The 20,522-nt window shown below is 43.1% G+C and overlaps 1 protein-coding gene across 1 annotated transcript in view; it reads right to left on the bottom strand.

Moving 5' to 3' along the window:
• LOC111142060 (plexin C1) overlaps nt 1-20,522 on the bottom strand; it is a 143,467-nt gene that overhangs the window by 66,757 nt on the left and 56,188 nt on the right. The window contains exons 6-9 of the mRNA XM_022495004.1: nt 14,819-14,972; nt 11,466-11,553; nt 9,269-9,371; nt 8,821-8,922 (exon numbers count right to left, since the gene is read on the bottom strand). Coding sequence (XP_022350712.1) covers nt 8,821-8,922; nt 9,269-9,371; nt 11,466-11,553; nt 14,819-14,972 — 447 coding nt within the window. The remainder of the gene's footprint in view (nt 1-8,820; nt 8,923-9,268; nt 9,372-11,465; nt 11,554-14,818; nt 14,973-20,522) is intronic.

The raw sequence follows: 20,522 nt of genomic DNA on the forward strand, positions 1-20,522 counted from the left end.
GGTTCTGTGGGTTGAGGTAAATTCATCGTTCGTGTCATCCCAGCAATGATGTCATGTGACAGAGAATTGATTTCCATGGCAGAATTTATTTTAATCACTTAGTAGAGACTTTCGCCCCATATTTATAGAATCACGAAGGGTCTGAAAGGGTCACTTTAATTACTCTGTTATACTTGACTGCACTTTATAGGGGAAATTAGCTGCAGGAGTGGTACTTGGAGTAGGGGGATTAGCAAAGACTTCAAGATAAATCCCTTGCAAATGTCAAGTGTGTGCTCTATGGCTAAAGGCTTACTATTCACTCTGACATGGTGACAGCTAAGTGAACACGTATGTATTGAGCACGTAGGGGTCCCCAGAACAGCAACAGGTGTCGTGGGGGCATATGATCTCTGTGGGCACCAGAGCAGGAGTTGGCTGACTAGTGGATCTGCCTGTAGCAAGCCAAATCCAGCCCATTGCCTGCCTTTGTATGGCCCATGAAAGAAATGTCAAAGAAGTAATAATGTTCCATGACATGTGAAAATACATGAAATGCCGATTTTAGTGTCCACCCCATTCATTGATGGCTCGCCCATGGCTGCTTCGTGCTACAGAGGGGAGTAGCTGTGGCAGAAACCGCGGAGCAAATGAAGCCTAAACCTTACACCATCTGGCTCTTTGGAGAAGAAACATGCCAGCCCTTGCACGGGGGAAGTCTGCTGCCACCTTAGGGTGGCAAGATAGCCTGTGTTTTGTTATATGTTAATCCCAATGAAGACTCACATTTTCGCCCAAGTCTGCCACGATCTCCACGTTTCTTTCTGGACAGCCCTTCTGGATTCCTGTATTTATACTGGGATATCTGCTCCAACCAGAGTCTCACACACCCCAAAGAAATGCTACTTCTCTACCCTTGGGAGAGGATAAAAAGAACCTTATAACTAATGTAAAAAAAAAAATATTTTCGGGGGTTGTATTTTGCTCCTTAAACGGTTCTGTAAATGCCATTGGAGGACCCACCACATTGCCTTATTAACTTTTTATTTCTCCCTGAACAGAGAGAGCCCTGCTACTTCAAAAGGATTTTATTTTTAAACCTTATTGTTTCGAGAATTGTTTCCATCGGCGGTCTAGGATGAAATCCAGCCCTGGTCTATCTCCTGAAAGCAGATGCTTCTAGTCTGTTTGCAAAGAGGGTCAGATTAGTTGCCCTTTGTTTGCTTGGAGAACCTCTCTTAATAAGTGAGTTAAAGAGCTAGCAAGAGGACCTCATCGAATACACTGTGCAGGTATAAAAAAAAATGGGGGTAGCTGTACAGCTGTACCATGGGGCTGTAACAATTCTTAGAAATTTAACATTTTCTATTTTTACTGATAAAGGTTTTAAAAATCCTGTACAGACAGAAGGCAAAGAATGACCTCCCGACAAATGTTTCACACACTTACTTTAAGCCTGTTGTTATATTTTAATCAAGAGTTAATCTCACAGCCTGGTAGGAAGTCGTGGACCCCCCGAGCTGACACACAGAATGGGTTAATTTAAAAACAGAATCTAGTTTGATATAAAGAGATGCTTTCTTCCAGCCATACAGTAGGACTCCACCCTCGTCTTAGGACCAAGGATTTCCATACGCCAAATCTAAATACCCATGACAGTAACCTTCACAACCCGCGTTGTTCGGCAATTAACCTTGGAACAGTCCACTTCTTGTCAGTTACATTTTAAAGACAGAAGAACGCTTTTTAAATGGCTGCCCAAGTTTAAATTATTTAATAAAACACTATAAACTCTGGTCACTCACCGGTTTAAATTACTCCCCATTTTGTATATGAAAGTACATTAGAAACTGGTTAATTAGGTGATTACAGAATCCCCATTTGTTTTTATTTTCTTAAAACGAAGTCACTGTGGAATACTGGAAACAGCACAGCCCTTAAGAATAGCTATCTCTGGAAAGGTCTGAGAGGGTCGCTTCTGACAGAGTACGTTTTGTGAAGTCTGACGTCAACACAATTCAAATTACCGTGACATTAATGGAGAAACTACTGCCATGATTGAAAAGAACATTGGAAAGAGGTGCATTACGAAGGCTCCATTTATTAAGACCAAATTGTACTCTATTAATCTGTTTTAAAAAAATCTGAATATAGCAAAGCTCTTGGTAGGCCTGGACCCAAATCAACGCTCAGAAAAACGTCTCTCAGAGTTTCACTGGCAAAATTAGTTCAAACAGGACTGGATGAAAAGTCACATGGATTCAAAACCAGCTGGAAATCTGAAACCAAAGGACATTAGAGAGATGAAAGGTAGCACAACTAATTAAAGTAAAATGTCCTGTAGGGCTCGACAGGGGTGAATATTTGGTTCAGAATTATTTAACATCTTTATTAATGACTGAGAAGGACAGAAGTTATGTATTCATGAAATGGAGAAACTGAAAAAAAGCGGTGACTGGCAGGGGGAATGGGGAGGTATAAAAGGAGGTGAGATCCTGAAAGAAAATACAGTCCCGCCAAAGCAAAAGGAGAGCACTAGAGAGAACAACGCAGTCACACTCCCTCCTGGCAGCCCTGGGACAGGCCCCAGGAAACTTGGGATGTAACCTCCAATCTCCAGTGGGTCCTGGGACATACCAAGAGTCAGAATGACAACTGAGATAGACCAGAAGATGACAGACCAAGGTCCTGGGCTAGGAGATCAAGGCTCGCTTCTCTGACATGGGGACTCTACAGGGAGGCTGATACGGCCCCAGGAGGGGCTGCCAAGGCCACTCCGCACAGTAGTCACTTTTGGCCACTAACCTTCTGAGTGTGGCAGCTCAGAACTGGCTTGGGTGACTGGGACTCCAGGACCAGAGTGGGCAGCTCCGCCCCTGGAGAGAGGCCTGACTGTAAATTAGACCCAACCTCTCCAAATCCACCCATCTGCTGGGTTTCGACTCCAGCATGATGCTCGTGCCACTCCAGTTTCCTCTGGGCCTCAGTTTTCCACCTTGGGCCTCTTTGGCTCTCCTAGTGCTGGAGAAGATATCAGTCTTGCTGGGGTCTGCTCCCTCCACTCTCACCACACCCCAGCATCCCCTCTCTGGGGGCTCGGAGGCTGATACCCCCCCTGGCCCTGGCTGGAGGTCTTCAGCCCACCCATGTTTGTGCCATGGACGGGCCAGGCTCTGCCAGTCGAATGCCAAGAGAAGCCAGTGTTAGTTTTCTTCCCTCCAGACTGACTCTTATCATGAACACGACATCATTTCATGCTTGTTTCCATCCTTCGAGGTCCTACAGAGTAGAGTAGTGGTTAAAACTGTAGGCTCCAGCGTCAGACTGCCTGTGTTCAGAGCTCTTGACTATCATTTACTAGCTACCTATCCTCCGCACACCAACAGCTCTCTGTCTGTAAAATGGGGACACTGTGAGCTCACGTCAAGAGCTACTCTGAGTTCAGGACACAGCACAGGCTCAGCAACTGTGGGTCACCACCGTGCAAGCTAGTACAGCCCGGCGGTCCTTCTTATTCCTTCTTCTGTTGCACGCACTGAACTGCTTCACGAAAATGGATTTTATTTCCTCCAATATATTGTAAGTGCTGCAATGCAAGTTCCTTGAAGCACACGTTTTGCCCCCATCTAGCACACAGTGTGCTCAATAAACACATTTTGAATGACTGGATCAATGAACGCTTGCCGGTGCCTTCAACGGCACGGAGCCCACTGCTACGCCCACAGAAGCCACGCAACAAGGTAGGTCTTAAACTTCATCTCGCTGCTAAAGGCAAGGTCTGCGAAGGAGTCGATTCGGATTGCCTGTGAGAAATTAGGATGCATGTTCAGAAGTGGCAGAGGACGGGAAAAGGAGGGGTGAGGAAGACAATGAAAGAACACGGGGAATGTAGGTGAATGCTCGGGAGCAGGAGCCATGGCTTTGTAGGGCGTGTTTCCACCTGACCGAGATAAGCCGACAGCGAAGAGTAGCAAATATTAGAACAACATCGTATCATAGACCTTCACAACCTTTCCGTGAGAACAGGAAAGGGAGAGCAGCCAGCGCTTCTCTCAGCAGGTGGAAGACTGTTAAGAAAAGGAAGAGAAGTGAGTGCAGGGTTCCCCGGGGCCAACCCCCTGGGAGAGACTGGCTTCTACAGCTGAAAACACTTCTCATCCAAAGGGCAAACATAGGGTTTTGAGTTCACTTCCCTGTTGTGGTGATGCCTTTCCTTAAGGCAGCCCCCTCCCCGATAAATGACCGTATTTGTAGCTCCGGTAAAGGGACTGGGGATAGGTGCATGGACCAGCATGACGGCAGGAGGCCCAACCCGAGCCTGAACCAGGAACCCTGTCTCCTAAGTGCCACGTCCTTGGATGAGCCAATTCCCAGCTTAAAAGATAAATGTCTCGAGTAGCATTCTGCAGATGTTGGAGAACAAAAGCCAGGCTCCTCAGCCTGGTGTGGAAGGCCCCACAAATGCCGGCTATTGGGTCATGTCAGCCCTGTGTCCCAGGATTTCCTGCACCCATCTCTGGTCAGACTGAATTACTTGGGGTCTCCTGGACCCCAGGTATGGATGCCCTGGAATTTTCTGGTGACCCATTATGCTTTTGCTAATGCTAGCCGCTCTGTTTAGAACACTCAGTCCTCTGTCTCCATGTGTTTCGTCCCTCAGCGGTTGGCTGAAGTTCCATCTCTGTCCATCAATCCATCTGTCCATCAAACCTTCACCAACCACGCTGATTCAGTGCTTTCAGCTGCCAGGCACTGGGCATCAATAAACAGGAACAACTGAGCCAAGGCTGTGGGCACAGCCAGGCTCTCTGAGTTGGCATACTTTCTGGTGCTTCTCCTATGCTAATATTTTTATTTAATATTCTTTCTTATGTACTCATGTAGAAGATTCTTGAATCTGATGGCAAGACATGTGCTGGATTCATTTGTGCCCTCCTCATTACAGCTACAAAGCTCGATATAATGGCATCGACCAGATGCTCAAAACGACACCTGTAGGAAGCGTCAACTCTAGCTCAGCGTCATGAAGCCAAAGAACATGTCTGCACTGTTACCATCTCCTGTCTCCAGCACCCAGCCCACGGGAAGCACTCAGTACAGGGGTGACACAGAAAGATGTATGGAGGGAGAGCTCTCAGTGGCTTCTCTGCTAGGAAAAGCGTTCAGTACTTCAATCAAGGCCAACACAGGACCCAAACTGGAAACGTGGGGTTACACATCCCCAGGATAACAAAAGACAGTCGTATATGGCAGAGCAGGAGAAATCCCTCCTGTGACCAATACTACGCCATTCCCTATGATCCTAAATTGAGATTCTGCTCTGAGCCATATATTTAAAGGAAACATTCCAGTATCAACAAAATACCTTTCTCCAAACTAAGAAGGGTCATTCACATAGCAGCCCTAGAGATGGGCCTGGGCTCCCAGTTGTGTTCAGCCTTGCTCTGTCCTCTTGGTAACCCAGCCAGTTCTTTTAACAGCCCAGTGTCAAAGGTCAAAAAGCACAGGAAGACACTAATATAGAAGAAATTTTAAAAGTCATTGCCTGGATTACCACTCAGCAATAAAAAAGGAACACACTATTGATCTGCAAAAGAACTTGGATGAATTTCCAGAGAATTATGTTGAGTTAAAAAGGCCAATCCCAAAAGGGCATGTCGGGATGATTCCATTTACACAGACTCCTTGAAATTATAAAATTATAGAAATGGAGAACAGATTAGTAGATGTGAAGGGTTAGAAATGGGGAGTGAGAGGGAGGAGGAAAGGGGGTATGGTGATAGAGCTGTTCTGTATTTGACTGTTATCCCTGTCAATTTCTTGGTTGTGATATTGTGTGATGGTTTTGCAAGATATTACAACTGATGGAAACTGGGCAAAAGATATGGAAGATTTCTCTGTATTATTTTCTTAAAAGTACATGTAATCTATAATTACCTCAAAATAAAATTTAACTTTTTCCTGAACAGTCTTAAAAAAGACAAATAAAGTTGAAGGACTCACACTTTGTGATTTCAAAACTTATTACAAAGCTACAGTAATGAAAACAGTGTGAGATGGGTATAAAGACAGACATATAGACCAGCAGAACAGAACAGATGGCCCAGAAGTAAATCCTTGCATATCTGATGAAATGATTTTTGATAAGGGTGCCAAGACCATTAAATGGGAAAAAGCCAGTCTTTCAACAAGTGGTGTTGGGAAAACTGGATATCCACCTGGAAAAGAATGAAGTTGGACCCTTACTTTATGCCATATATGAAAATTAACTAAAAATGGACCAAAGATCTAAAGTAAGAATTAAAACTTTAAGACTCTTAGAAGAAAACATGGGCAAAAAGCTTCATGACGTTGGATTTGGCAATGATTGGATAGGACACCAAAAGCATGGGCAACAAAATTAAAAAAAAAAAAAAGAAAGAAAAACTGGACTTCATCAAAATTAAGAACTTCTGTGCATCGAAGTCTACAATCCACAGAATGAAAGGGCAACCTATAGAAGAGGAGAAAACATTTGCAAATCATGTATCTGATAAAGGGTTTATATCCAGAATATATAAAGAACTCTGATAAATCAACAACAATAAAACAACCTGATTGAAAAATGGGCAAAGAACTTGAACAGACATTTCTCCAAAGAAGATACACAAATGGCCAACAAGCACATGAAAAGATGCTCAGTATCACTAACCTTTAGGGAAAATGACTCAAATCCACAATGAAATACCACCTTATACCCACTTAGAATGGTGACCATTAAAAACAATCACAAAAATCACAAGAGTTAGAAGGATGTGGAGAAACTGGAAAGCTTGTACACTATTGGTGGGAATGTAACATGGCAGAACACCATGAAAAATAGCATGGCATTCCCCTCAAAATTAAAAATAGGATTATCATATAATTTGGCAAGTCCCCTTTGGATATATTCCCAAAAGAATCAAAACAGGGTTTTCAAGAGGTATCTGTACACCCATGTTTATAGTAGCATTATTCATAATCGCCAAGAAGTAGAAGCAACCCAAGTGTCCATCCACAGATGAATGGATAAACAAAATGTACTATATGCACAAAGTAGAATGTTTTTCGACCTTTAAGAGGGAAGAAATCGTGTTCCATGCTAATAATATGGATGAACCTTGAGGACATTATGTTAAATGAAGTAAGTCAACAAAAGGACAGTTCCTATATGACTCCACTTAGATGAAGTACCTAGTGTCATCAAATTCATAGAGACAGGAAGTAGAATGGTGGTTGCCAGGGACTGGCGGGGGGCAGGGATGGGGAGAGAGAAAATGGGAAGTTATTTTTTAATGGGTATAAAGTTTCAGTTTTGCAAGGTGAAATCCGTTCTGGAGAGGGAATGTGGCGATGGTTCCACAAGAGGGTGCGTGTCCTTAAAACCACTAACTGTACACTTAGAAGTGGCAAAGATGGTAAATTCTGTTAGGTGTATCTTGCTAAAACTGAAGGAAACAATTAAAACAGCAACAAAAGAGAAATTTAACTCTTTTTTTTTAATTTTTTTTAATTTATTCGAGAGACAGAGAGAGAGCATGAGAGGGGAGGTCAGAGGGAGAAGCAGACTCCCCATGGAGCTGGGAGCCCGATGTGGGACTCAATCCCAAGACTCTGGGATCATGACCTGAGCTGAAGGCAGTTGCTCAACCAACTGAGCCACCCAGGCACCCCGAAATTTAACTCTTTTAAGAAGCCACTATGTTCTTGATCCAAATACCTGTCATTCTGTCTTAGTTCTATGAGCTAATGGGAAGAGAAGAGTAGTAGCCCACCACTTAATAAAACCTCAAAGACTTCAAATCTGGAGAGACTGGCATACCAAGCCTTTCTAATGCCTTTAATTAACTTCGTAATCCATTTTGATTCACAGTCCCTCTGCCTGGTAGTTATTCACCGGAAGTTATTATCAACTTTTCAGTAGCGATGAAAAATGTGCTACTTATCTACTATATTGGCGCTTGACCTTAAATAACAGCAAATGGATAAATCAAAGCCATAGATTAGTCATGAAATAGAAAACAAAGTCTTTTTTTTTTTAAAAAAAGAAATGTTGTGTTTTAATTTATCTGCCCCTGCTAGACCTCCAGATTCATAAGCGCAAGAACCTATCCTTTTCTGTTTGTCACCACCTAGTACATGCTCAATTAACTCCTGTCGGCTCAGTGAAGTCAGCCACTGGGCACAACCACTGGAACATTCACATTGTCCTATCCTTACTTTTCAAACATGTCTGCTGGTTGAACTTGGTGATTTGCTATGAATAAAATCCATGGAATTTCCAAGGAAATTCGATGGAAAATATTTTTCCATGAAGAAAATTTTGGGGAAAAGTGGATGTCATAAGACACAACTCTTTGTTTTGACACAATTAACTATGGGTCACGTCACCTCTGCAAAGTAAAGAGAGGTGATCTGAAGGGGGTTAGTTGGTATATTTTGCATAGACTCCCTTCACCCCAGTAACCCCCAGGAAAGTCACGACAATGTGTGGTTCGAACTGAAATCCCCTCAGTACTGTGCACTCTCTGCTTCCTTCTAACTCCCCCAGAGTGAGCTGCCAAGTCACCTTGAAGATTTTACTCCTACTGGAATGATATCATTTTTCATAATTACAGAATTTTAATTTCTTTTATGTGAGTGCACAGCCTTTGATGTATTGAGCCAATTAAGTGAAACTTGGTTAAAAATCGAAGGTAAAAAAGGGAATTTTGGTGGAAAGTAAAACAGGGCATTTTCAAAAGGAACTCAAAGTGGGAGGAGTTGTTATTGTCATTCACAAGGGGAATTTTTTCCATTAGGAGTCCCAAACCAGGGTCTGACCTGCAAGCCGGGATGGGTCCTATTACTCCTATTCTCCGGGACTCTTCCTCCTCCTGCTGTCTCGGGTGGTGTCCGTTTCTCCACAGTGACTGGACAGTGCTCCTGGAATGAAGAATAGCCCTTCAACACCCAAACAGATGGGACACTTAGAGTTTGAAACAAACACGAAAGACAGACCGGGACTGGGTGGTCACAAACATTTATTTATTTATTTTTTTAAAGATTTTATTTACTTGACAGAGATCACAAGTAGGCAGAGAGGCAGACAGAGAGAGAGAGAGGAAGCAGGCTCCCCGCTGAGCAGAGAGCCCGATGCGGGGCTCGAGCCCAGGACCCTTAGATCATGACCTGAACCGAAGGCAGAGGCCTAACCCACTGAGCCACCCAGGCTCCCCACAAACATTTATTTTTTGGTTAAACCTTCTAACACCAAAAAATGATACTTTACCTGGCTTCGCTTGTAATCAGAAGGGTCACAAGCTGTGAAGGGATGGATACACTTCCTCTCACTTTTACACCAAGCACAGCCAGTTCCAATACACCCTGGGCATCTGGCAACACGGAAAACCAACTTAATTCTTGCCTATTTAAGAAAACGTCTGTAACCTAGAAATTCCCTCTGTGATGCGGGGTGTAAGCATTTAAAAAACGGGGGGTACCCCAAATCCTGGAGAGACTGACGAACCTGCCCCCGCCCCGGGGGAGAGATGACAGTCCTCTGAGGCTAGGCTACGGCACTGACTTTGTGTCTGCTCTGGGCAGCCCCCGGGGCTGAGGGACTATCATCACACCTGCAGGGCTGTCACTATGGAAACCGGAAGCTCGGGATCCCCTGCTGCGCTGGTAGATAACAAGAACCCACGGGCTCTGTTTCTGATTCTGGTTCTGCTGTTTGTCCACCCTCAGGTAAGTTCCCCTCTGGAGACCGACCTCCCCGTCTGCACCCCGAGATCAGCACGCCCTCACTCGCTGGAGTGGAGACACCCCACAACTGCCCTGAAGATGCGAGACCGTAAGTATGATACGCCTGGCAAGTAAAGGGAAGGGGGTGTCAGAATTTGCTTTTAATCAAATTAAGGAAGAACTGCATCTACTAATCATCAAATAACCTATCACGTGGGGATTAACAGCAGAGGACCTGAGAAGCTCGTCATGGGAAAATCGGAATTGAAGGAACAATAGAAACAGAAACTGAGGTTGGTCTGGAAACACAGCTGCAGGAGGTCAGCTGGGATTGCGGGACAGCCAGTGCAGGGAGAGGGGACACGCTTCGTATTTTACGGTCTTCAAAAAAAAAAAAAAAAAAAGAGCCAAAGTGTTCTGTGACTCTGATCTAGAGAAATGGCAGCTTCGATGGGAGAAGGAAACACGGGCTCCCTGAAGTGTGTATCCAGCCACCTAAGTGCGCTCGAAGCAGGCTTGTGATTTGCATTCCCATCACAGCCCCTCAGGAGCGGGTCCTGTACTGAGCCCCTTCCTAAGGGAAGTAGGTACTCAAGGACAGGGCACCCTCCTCCTCTGGGGGGACTGCGGGTCTGAGCAGCTGGTTCTTAATGACCTCGTTGTGGGACGGGGGCCAGTCAGTCACCTCCTTCCTCCTGGCCTCTACACGGGGGAAGGGGTACCTGCTTTATGTTTCAGCTCTCTTTGAGCCATCAAACTCTTTGTAACTCTCCCCCCTTTTTTCCCATTTTCACAGACTTCTGAGGCTTTCTGTTCCAAGTCTGGCTTCTTCCCCCTCCCCAAATGCAACTAGTTTATTAGAAATAACCGAACTTGATCCCTCTTTAAGAGTGCCACAGTGGTGAAAATGGGGTGCCGGCACTCCTGTTCGGCTAGCGGTAGAGAGGCCCTCCAACTCTGTTTTGAGCCTGAACTCATCCCCCCCGCACCCCAGCAACAGTGGTTCTCAGGCCAGGCCAAAAGAAACTCATGTTCGATACCCACAGAGTCGGTCAATCAAACGACTGAATGAACTACAGAATCACTAATAGTACAGCTTCCTGTTGTTTCCATGGGAACCTCCAACCCATCTTTCAACTGGAAAATCAGGAATCCGAGAAACACATTTCCTCCCTGTCTTCTCTCTGCTTTAGAAGCAAGGAGTGAGGTGTGGCTCTACCTCAGGGCAGGTACGTAGCCCAACACGGCCAAAAGTGGTATGAAAAGTTGGCAGTGGGGGGTGGGAATTAACACAGTCTTTCGATGAAAGAGATTTCATCTTGTCCTCCTCCTTGATGACTTCCCTTGCCTCATGCTCACACCCTCTTCCTTGACTCAAGTTCCCAAAGCCGTCGTTCAGATCAGGGGAGAACATTGCGGCAGCACCCCTCCCCCCAAGCCCCTCCCTGGACTCACTCCAAGACGCCTCTTGGTCTGGGGAAAACGTATTTCCCTGTTGGTAGGATCACTTACGCCCAGTTTTTCTCCTCAGCTGCTTCACCTTCCTTATTAGGGCTAGAACGAGACAGGTTATTAGCTCAGGGGCCCCCCTATCTCCCGTTAGGCCATGCTCCAAAAGGCACTGTAGAAAGTTCTACCCCACTAAAGAACTAAAGAGTTCTTTACGGAGGAGATGGAGGCGTAAAGCAAATAAATAAATTAAAACCAATGAGAGAATATTTAAATTTCAAATAAAATCTTACTCTCTTAATGACGAGCAGTTGGTAAAGTTGAATCTTTTTGATAAACGCCAAGAACCGACGGAGAATGTCACGTTGACAACCAAAACATCTGGAGCAAAGGGGGAAAAAATGTCATTTACAGTGGAGTCCCGCTATCATCAAGCAAAGCTGTAAATGCAAAAAATAAATATTTTTGCCTCCTTTGCATAGAGGGTGGGGCTGTGCCAGCTGCTTGCCAGCATTTCACTCAGTATGTGGTTCCTTCCCGTGGGCCATTCACGTCAAGCAGCCAAAGTGCACAGCACAAACCTCCAAACAGACCCGGGCCCACCTCGCGTTCCAAGCCTCCCATGGATAATCACTAGGAAAAAGCCATTTTACAGCCCATTTACATCTCATCCTCTCCCCGGGATCACTATCTCAGCTTGTAATTGGCCACAGCATAAGAATAAAACAAGTCACCGAGCAAGAACTGCCTAGAACATGCTAACCAGAATGTTAGAGACGAAAATCCTGTAGCTTCAGCAACATCCACACTACCGATATTTGCCCAACAGACTCGAAGTGTGCCTCCCATGGGCCGGCTTCAACGAGCCTCTTGGAGTCCACTGTTGCCAAATCTATGATAGAAAGTTCTCTTATTTGCTTTGGAAAACATACTCACTGGGTAGAAACCCCTCAAAAGAATAAAGTAACAAGAAAGATAAAAACCGTGCTCAATCAGCATTGGAGACATGTCATCGTTCATGTATGTCCTTAACTTCTATATTGTATCCAAGGCAACTCCCCAACCCTGTGGTGTGTCAGAATCACTTGAGAAACGGATGAAAACAGATCCCAGGGCCATGCTCCTTGATATCCTGAGGTAGCACATGTCGAGAGCCTCTGGGACTCTGTGGTGGGGAATGTTCCCCCATGACATGACTGTATACAGCCGGGGCTGGGTGTCACAGCCCGGAGTGGCCCCCTCAAAGCCCACTGTGTCCAGGAACCAGTGCTCCTCTGTGAGTTTTTCACCGTCATCTGGTTGGTAGGATACGGTCTTCCTTCTCTGAGTTAATGGAGACAGAGGATGAGCCTTTGAAAATAAAAGCCTTCACTTGGCCAAATAAGAAGTTGGTGTAAGTTGGTTGGCACCCCTTACTTTTCTTCGTGAACTTTTATTAGTGTGTGATTCCCAAAGTCTGAGAACCCTTACCTTCAGACACTTCTCTACAGCAGTAGAATTCATTCTGAAAGTCAGGATGCCACACACAATTCTGTCCACATAAAGTGGTTATGTGGGAAAGGATAACCCCCGGCTGCAAAGACCAGGAGGTCTGAGGGCTGGAGTGACCTCCCGGCAAGAGTATTGGCACAGCCACTTGCAAATGTTGGTAGAACGGACATACGGACAGGAAGAATGGAAAGACTCCCAGGGAAAACACATTTCAGTGGAATCTACAAGGTTCAGTGATGAACACCAGGAAAAGTTGCACTTTTCTTCATGTCAGCCTTGCACAAAACACTACTGGGAAATATCCCAAGGAAACGAATATATTTGATCTCTGCTCTGGTAGCATTTACAGTGATTCTATGAGAGATTAAATGGCTTAGGTGGAAAAACCCAACAATGACAGGACGGACACTCAAGGAAACAGCCCATGAGTGGTCTGAGTTCCATGTAGCACCTGCCTACCAAGATGGGGGTGCCTGTGGGGACTATGAGGAGTGCCCGAACAGCCTGGACTGTTATGAAGGAAGTGACTCTTCCTCCAATGTTTCAAAGCAGAAGGGCAACAGGATTTGATGAAAGGGGTGAGGGCATGGACAGGGCTTTGGCAATGACCACCAGCTGGGTGAGTACAGGAGGTGGGACAGGGGTGAGTTTGCTGGCTGAGAATATGCAAGGCATTCCAAGAAAAAGGCAGCAGAGGTCAGGTGCGATGGATAGAAGCTGTAAATGCGACCAAAGAGCTTTACAAGGTGATCGCGAATACTTGAAAAACAGATTTTATATATGCGTAAGATCTGCATTATAATGACCAAAATTATCTAGAAGCATATCACAAAGGCTGCATAGTGTAAACAAAGAAAAATGGAGAACTGGAATCATTTTCCAAGCTATCTGATCCCAAACAGTCACCAAGAGCCCAGAGGCTGAGAGGCATTATTTTAAGCTTGGGGCTCTGGTCTGGTGCACTAAATTCCCTTTGGAGAGATTTGGGATTAACTGAGTAACACCAGCTCTCACCCCAAAACTCCATTCCATCATGATCTTGTCCCATGTTAGGAGGCCTAACATGTGACTCTACTTCTCGTCTTTCTTGCCCACGGAGATTCATCAGTGTGTCCACAATAACTCCTAGCTATCTCTGGAATCTGTCCACTTCTTTCCATCCCTGTCTGTCTCGGCACCCGCTCTCACGGTCCCCCCAACCAGGATCACCCCAACGGCTTTCCTTCTATCTGATTTTTCACAGCTCACTCCTTTCCTCTTCTAGACATCCTCCACCTGTGGCCACTTATTCATTCATTCAACAAAAATTTATTGATTGTAAATGGCTCTTTATACCAGACACTATGTGCCTTCTTTGGTGTCTATTTTCTATCATTCTGCTTTCCATCTGTCCCTACCCCATTTGCCTGAACCACATAGAACCTCTTTTGGCTCTTCAAACAAAGCCTTTACTCTCTTACTAGCCATCATAATGGTTGGTCTCTGCCTGGAACACTCTTCCCCCCTTTCTGTGGCTCCCCTCTGTTCATCCTCCAGGAAGATTTCCTCTTTCCATCAGCCACCGCCCAGGTTCAGTTAGGTGCCCCTTTCCTCCGCTTCCCACGGTTGTCTGTGCATTCACACAACCGCATTGTAACAAGTCGTCTACTTGTCTCCACCCCCAGCTGTCTCTTTCGGTCACCATATCCCCAGCACCTAGCAGAGTGCCTGGGCCATAGTAGATATTCGAAAAATACTTCCTTTCTGAATGGATACAATGATGTTAAGATGATAGAACATTAGCTGTTCTATTTTCTCATCTTCTCCAGGGTGTTCCCAGCTTTTCTGATCTCCAAATTACCTGAGCCCTTTGGGTAGGGTCAGCCCAATGGTCTCTAGCTTTACCCCATGGGTGTCTCCAGCACCCCCTTCTGCTGTCATCCTCCACTCACACGGAAGAGGGGGATGCTGGAGTCCTAGGAGGAGGGAGAGCCAAGGGGAGCAGCCAAGAGGAGGGGGGGAGGTAGAGCGGGAGGTAGGCAAAGACTGAGTCTATGGGGGAGGGAGGCTAGACACACTCCCTCCCATTCAACTTGCTTCCTGGGCCATCTGTGTTCAGAAGGTTCTCTTGCTTTCTTCACTTACAGACAAAAAAACCAGCCAAAAGTCCACCTACCTTTGTAGGTCACTCTTGTGGGAATGCTGCACGTGCAGGGCTTGCTTGGTGGACTTTTAGCCCTGCAGAGCTGCCTGCCGGTGTCCGCGCTCTTCACCGCGCACTCCCACTCTGCATGCCTGGGAGGGAAGCTTCCCACCACAGTCACTGTAGTCTGTGTGGGGAAGAAGAAGATTCAGGAACCACGTCGTTGTTTCCATACCCTCTCCATCCATCCTCGAGCCTTATGTGAACTCACCCTCACATGCCAGACAAGGAGAACTTCTCAGACCGGTGATGTAAAGAAAGAGACGTTTCACCCACTATTTGCTTTGCCCTTCTGTGAATCTCATATTCCTATTCTCGGACCTTTTTTCTGCTCTGTGTGTATTTTTCTTATCAGTTTTCAAGAGAGCTCTGTAGAGATATTAATCCTTATCTGTCATATTTCTGACACATGTTTTCTCCTAATCTCTTTGTCTTGCAACTTGTACATGTGGTTATCTTTTACCCCACACGACATTTTTATGGCATCATGATTTTGTCTTGGTTTTAAAGTTATTCCCAAACTTTAGCTTATAGACAAGTATAAAATTGTTCCACCATCTTTTTTTTTTTTTAAACTTCTATCTATAACCTATCTGGAAGGTATTTTTATGTATAGTATGAGATAAGAGTCCATCTTTACTTTTATCCAGATGGTTAATCAGTTATGTCATAACCACTTACTTAAAAAATACCCTCCTTTTCTCACTGACCTGAAATACTGCTTTTGTCATATATTAAATTGCCATGTATCTGGAATTTATTTCTGAATTCTGCTCTGTTCCAATTATCTATTGATTTACTTCTATCCTAATGTCAAGCTTTTACTACTGTGATTTTAAATATATTTAACATCTGAAAGGGCAAATATCTATCTTTATTTTTATAATTTTCTTAGCATCTCCTAGACATTGCTCTTCCATATAAATTTTAAGATTATCTTACCCAAACTGGGTGGGGAGACAATGAGTTTAATTGGAATTGTATTAAGTATATGCATCAGTTTTAGGAGATCTTATATATTTGTGATATTAAGTATTCCCATCCAAACACGTGATTTTTTTTTTTCGTTTGTTTCTGTTTGGGCCAGGGTTTATTTAAGAAGTTGGACCTTGATTTCCTGGGTGCTAAGATACATTTTTCATTTCTTTATTTCTTACTGGTACTGTTATTAGATTATAGTTAAGGAAGGAGACCTATGAAATCTATTTAAAATTAAGGATTCATTTGCGGGCAAACATATAATCAGAGTTTTGGGGGTGGGAGGCTATATGTATGTGTGTGTACACAGATGGACACAAAGAGAAAACTTTGAAATTTCCCCTAAAGCAACTTCTTCCCAAATGAATTATCTAAACAAACTAGGCAGCCAGTTCTCATGTTGAAAGAGGAAAATTATCCCACCACAAAAAAGGAAATGCAGTGTGATGGGATAGAGATGTTAGTTAATGTTACGGTGGTAATTGTATGTCAATAGATCAATGTATCAAACTAACCCATTGTACATCTTAAATTTATACAATGTTAGGTGATTGCATTTCAGTTAAAAAAAAAAAAAAAGAAAATGAAGGTTAGGGGAAAAAAAGGAAATTCAAGGAATTAATATACCAGTGGTGGACTCCTTTGGCAGCTGGTGCATGAAGGGGATCTGGTGGGAAGGTGGGCTAAGCATTAGAAAGATGGGAGCAGGGGAAGTGGTAACTTGCCAGTTATGATGAATAGCCATAGTCCCAGGCACCCTGGGAGGTGTTCATCTTCTGTTACACTTCTGACTTTCACCTGGACTTTCCAAATGGCCAGCTTCAAACTCTGCTGTCTGTTGTCCTTGAATCAGCTTGCTACATCTAATCTAGTCCTGGGGTCAGCACCATCTTTCCATTTTCAAAACATTCTGTTTCTCAGCCATAAAAACTTGCCAGAGAAGGCAAGTTCTTATAATCCAGCCTTAACTAGACTGAAGTCCAACCATCTCTAGCAGACTAGAGCATAGCAACGAAGCCCAGACTACTCTCACTAGCTCACCTCCAATAAATGGCTGAGCTCTCATTCATGCTGCTTTCTTCGACCCAGATGCACACACATCTCAACACATGATCATATATTATCCTGTATGCATATAGGCCTTAAATTTATTTCATTACTCAAATGCTATAACAACAGAATCAGAAATTCTTGTGAAATCAAATTTTCCATATTTCCTTCCAATTCTCACATAGCTTTTACGTAACCATAATCATTGCATTTATTGGTTCCCTATTTATCAATCTCTTAACATGCGCCAAGGGCGGTGCAAGGTGTTAAGTGCTTTAGTGAACAAAATAGCTGTGGTTCCTGCCCTTGAAGAGCTTATAGTCTAGCAGAAACATGGGGATGTCACCTTTCAGAAACTGGATGGCCATCTGGTGTGAAGAGATCTCCAAGATGGGATAGAAGCCTGGACTAGGATGGTACAGTAGAGAAGGAAAGAACAGACAGATTCAGGATACCCTTTAGCAGTAGCATGGGGCAGGACGAGAAGTAGAGCATGTGGATATGGAGGATTTGGGTAAGGAAAACAGATGGAAAGAAGTACCATGTACTGAGATGTGACACACTGAGGGAGAGGCAGACTTTGGGAGGAAAATGCAAGATTTCAATTTTGTTTGACTGTAGTTCAAGATAGTTGTGTAATAATCAAGAGATAGGTCAAGTTAGATATGGGCCTGGAACCCAGAGGAGCAATCTGGGCTAGAGATAAAGGAGACAATGAACACAGAGATGAGATATGAAGACCAGGGAGTGGATAAAATGGTCTTTAGAGAAAGTAGAGAGCTAAAGACAGGAAGAGTCCAAACGGGGTCTAAAACAACTCCAGTATTTAGAGTCAAGGAGAGATGAAGCCAGCAAGGGAGGCTGAGGCATGGCCAGAGAGAAGGAAGAGAGCATGGACAGGGTGTGCCAAGGGAGGGAGGGCAATGGGAGAGGAGGTTTCAAGAACACAGCCAACAGACGAAGTAAAAGGAGGACTTACAGTGTCTGTTGGAATGGCTACAAGGAGTTTGTTAGTGACCTCAGCAAGAACAGTTACAGGGAACCCTGGAGCAGAAGCCAGGTTGGAGCTGACCTGAAAATAGCAAGTTTTTTCAAGTGCAGTGGAAGGAGAGGGTAGCCAGGGACCTGAAGGTATTTTTGTGTGAGTGTGGGTTCCAGGCAAGTAGGGATAAAAAGCTGACACCTGGCTTAATAAACCCGACTTGGGAATCCTTACCAGGCTGACAGCTCCTTCCCCAACTAAGCTGGATAGAGAGGGAATGAAGACACAAAGAGTCAAATGAAATGGAGAGTTTGAATGTCAATTAGCTGGTAATTCCCCCAGAGCCAGAGAGCTTGCTGCACAACATTCTATCTAGCAGGTTGGCAGACCTTATTTTACTTAACCATTCTGCTTATTGCCAAACAGTGTGGTTATTTCCAGGTTTCTCAGTCTACAAAGCTACCGAAATGACATCTGCATGCTTACATTTTTGCTTCTTTCAAGTTACTTCTTCAGAATTTAAAGCCTGGAATTAGTGTTTCAAATAAAATGAATATACTTATGACTTTTGAAACAGAACAGCAAATTGCTCTCCAAAAAGGCTGTACTAATTGGCATTGCCAATGCCAGATGTTAGCATATCTTATCACTTTAATTTGTATTTATTAGATAGCTAGTGAAGTTGAACATATTCCCCTAACTATGTCTAACTCTCTGAACCTCCTCTTGTGAGAATGTAAGCTTTTGCCCACTCTTTGGTGGCCTGGTGTTTATCTTTTTAATTTCTCCTGAATTTAATATCTTGCAATGAATATCTTGCCTGCTGCAAATATTTTCCTGAATTGTGCTTTAGTTATCTTTCTTATTGTATATTTTTAAATGACAAGTATATGAATGTTTTCCCTTTGTTACTGCATACTACATTGCTTCAGAGCTAAGAAAATTATACTTCCAATTATCTGATGCCTATTTCTATTTTCTGTTTTTTAGTGTTAGCTTTTTCTATGAATTTCTTAATTAGCTTAAATTTTTATATTTAATGTAAAATGTGAATTAAGTTATGTTTCCATATTGTAGGTCTGTTACCTCAGCCTCTTTTAGGAAATAATTCTTTTGTTCCTTCTTAGTTTATGATATCTGATCTTACAATTTTTACATTTATTTCTGAGCTTTGTAGCCTATTCCCACGATCTATATTCCTACTTTTAAACAAAATCATGGGTTGAGTTATTGTCGCTATCTACAAGTTTATATGGAAATGGTCTAGCTTAAATACATTTCTGTTTTTCCAAAATACATTTTGGATATTCTTGACCAGTTCTTAGTACTCAAGCTGAAATTTATATTACTTTTAAGAAAAAGTCTATTCAAATCTTCACTGGGATGACATGAAATCTAGAAAATACGTTGAGGAAGAAATGACATTTTTATGATATCTTACTGCCCAGATACGTAGTATGTGTCTGGATGTATTCAAGATTTTTTTCCTAACTTCCAAGAAAATAATTTGTGTGTTTTTGTTTTTATTTTTATTTATGCTTTTTTTTTTATTGGTAAGGTTTCCCTATCATGAGTTATAAACAGCTGCAATAGACCACTGCCCCACTAATTACCGTTAGAAAGAACTGTTTAAGGCAAGCTATTGCATAGCCCAAATTGCTGTTTTTGGTAGCTGTCTTCAACATGTATCTTCCAGTAAAAGTGATTTTAAAATATAGGGTATACACCTCACCCTTTAAGTTCATGCCTGAGTATTTTGGTTATTGTTGATGAATGGGATCTTTTATTAATTGACCTTAACTCCTTTACCTCACTTGATGTTATTGATATTTGAATGTTTGTTGAACATTTAGCACTTTTATTTTACTTTTAATTAGAGTAATTTTAAAAGCTAATATATTTAGACTTGGAAGATATACAACCACTTCAGATGAGCAAATAGGGATACTTTTTAATCTATTCCTTTCCCATAGCTATATCTTACTTGTCTCTTGTGTTACGGCACCAAACACAACTTTAAAAACAATGCTCGTTGCATCAGTAATGGTGGAATTCCTTGTTTTCAATCTGATTTGTAAAAGAATGTTTCTAGTGTTCCTGCCTTAAGAGTCCTGTTGTTTGTAGGAGATACTTCTAGTTCTATGTCTTTTCTGTTTTTATTAGTGTTAGCCATTTTCACTGATTTGTTGTAATCTCTTTATAGGTATACAAATGATTTTGCATAATGCAAAAATGGGATGTCACACATCCTTTTTGTGTTTGTGTATGTGAGAATTTCATTTTTCTTTTTTTTTCCCTACTTGTCTCAGCCTTCCCTCTCACCACATCATCAGTCCCGCCATCAGGAGAGCCCATTTTTACGACCTAGTAAGAATTCGTTCATATTTTTTCTTCATGCGCAAATAATTATATAGAGACATAAACATATACAGTAGATCATGCTATATGAATAGCATATCATATATGCTATATATATCAATAGCATATATTGAGTTTTTGATCAATACAAGATCATGCTACACATACTTTTCTGCATCTTGCTGTTTTTGCTCAACAAAACCTCACGAAATCCCTCCAAGCCAACTGGAATTGCTCCAATTATTTCTTGTTAATGCCGATTCTGTAATGAGGATGAGGATATACAATCTTCTAATTGTTTTGTGTAAA

This window comes from Enhydra lutris, unplaced genomic scaffold (genome assembly GCF_002288905.1).
Source record: "Enhydra lutris kenyoni isolate GAN:26980312 unplaced genomic scaffold, ASM228890v2 scaffoldscaffold7, whole genome shotgun sequence".
NCBI lineage: Eukaryota > Metazoa > Chordata > Mammalia > Carnivora > Mustelidae > Enhydra > Enhydra lutris.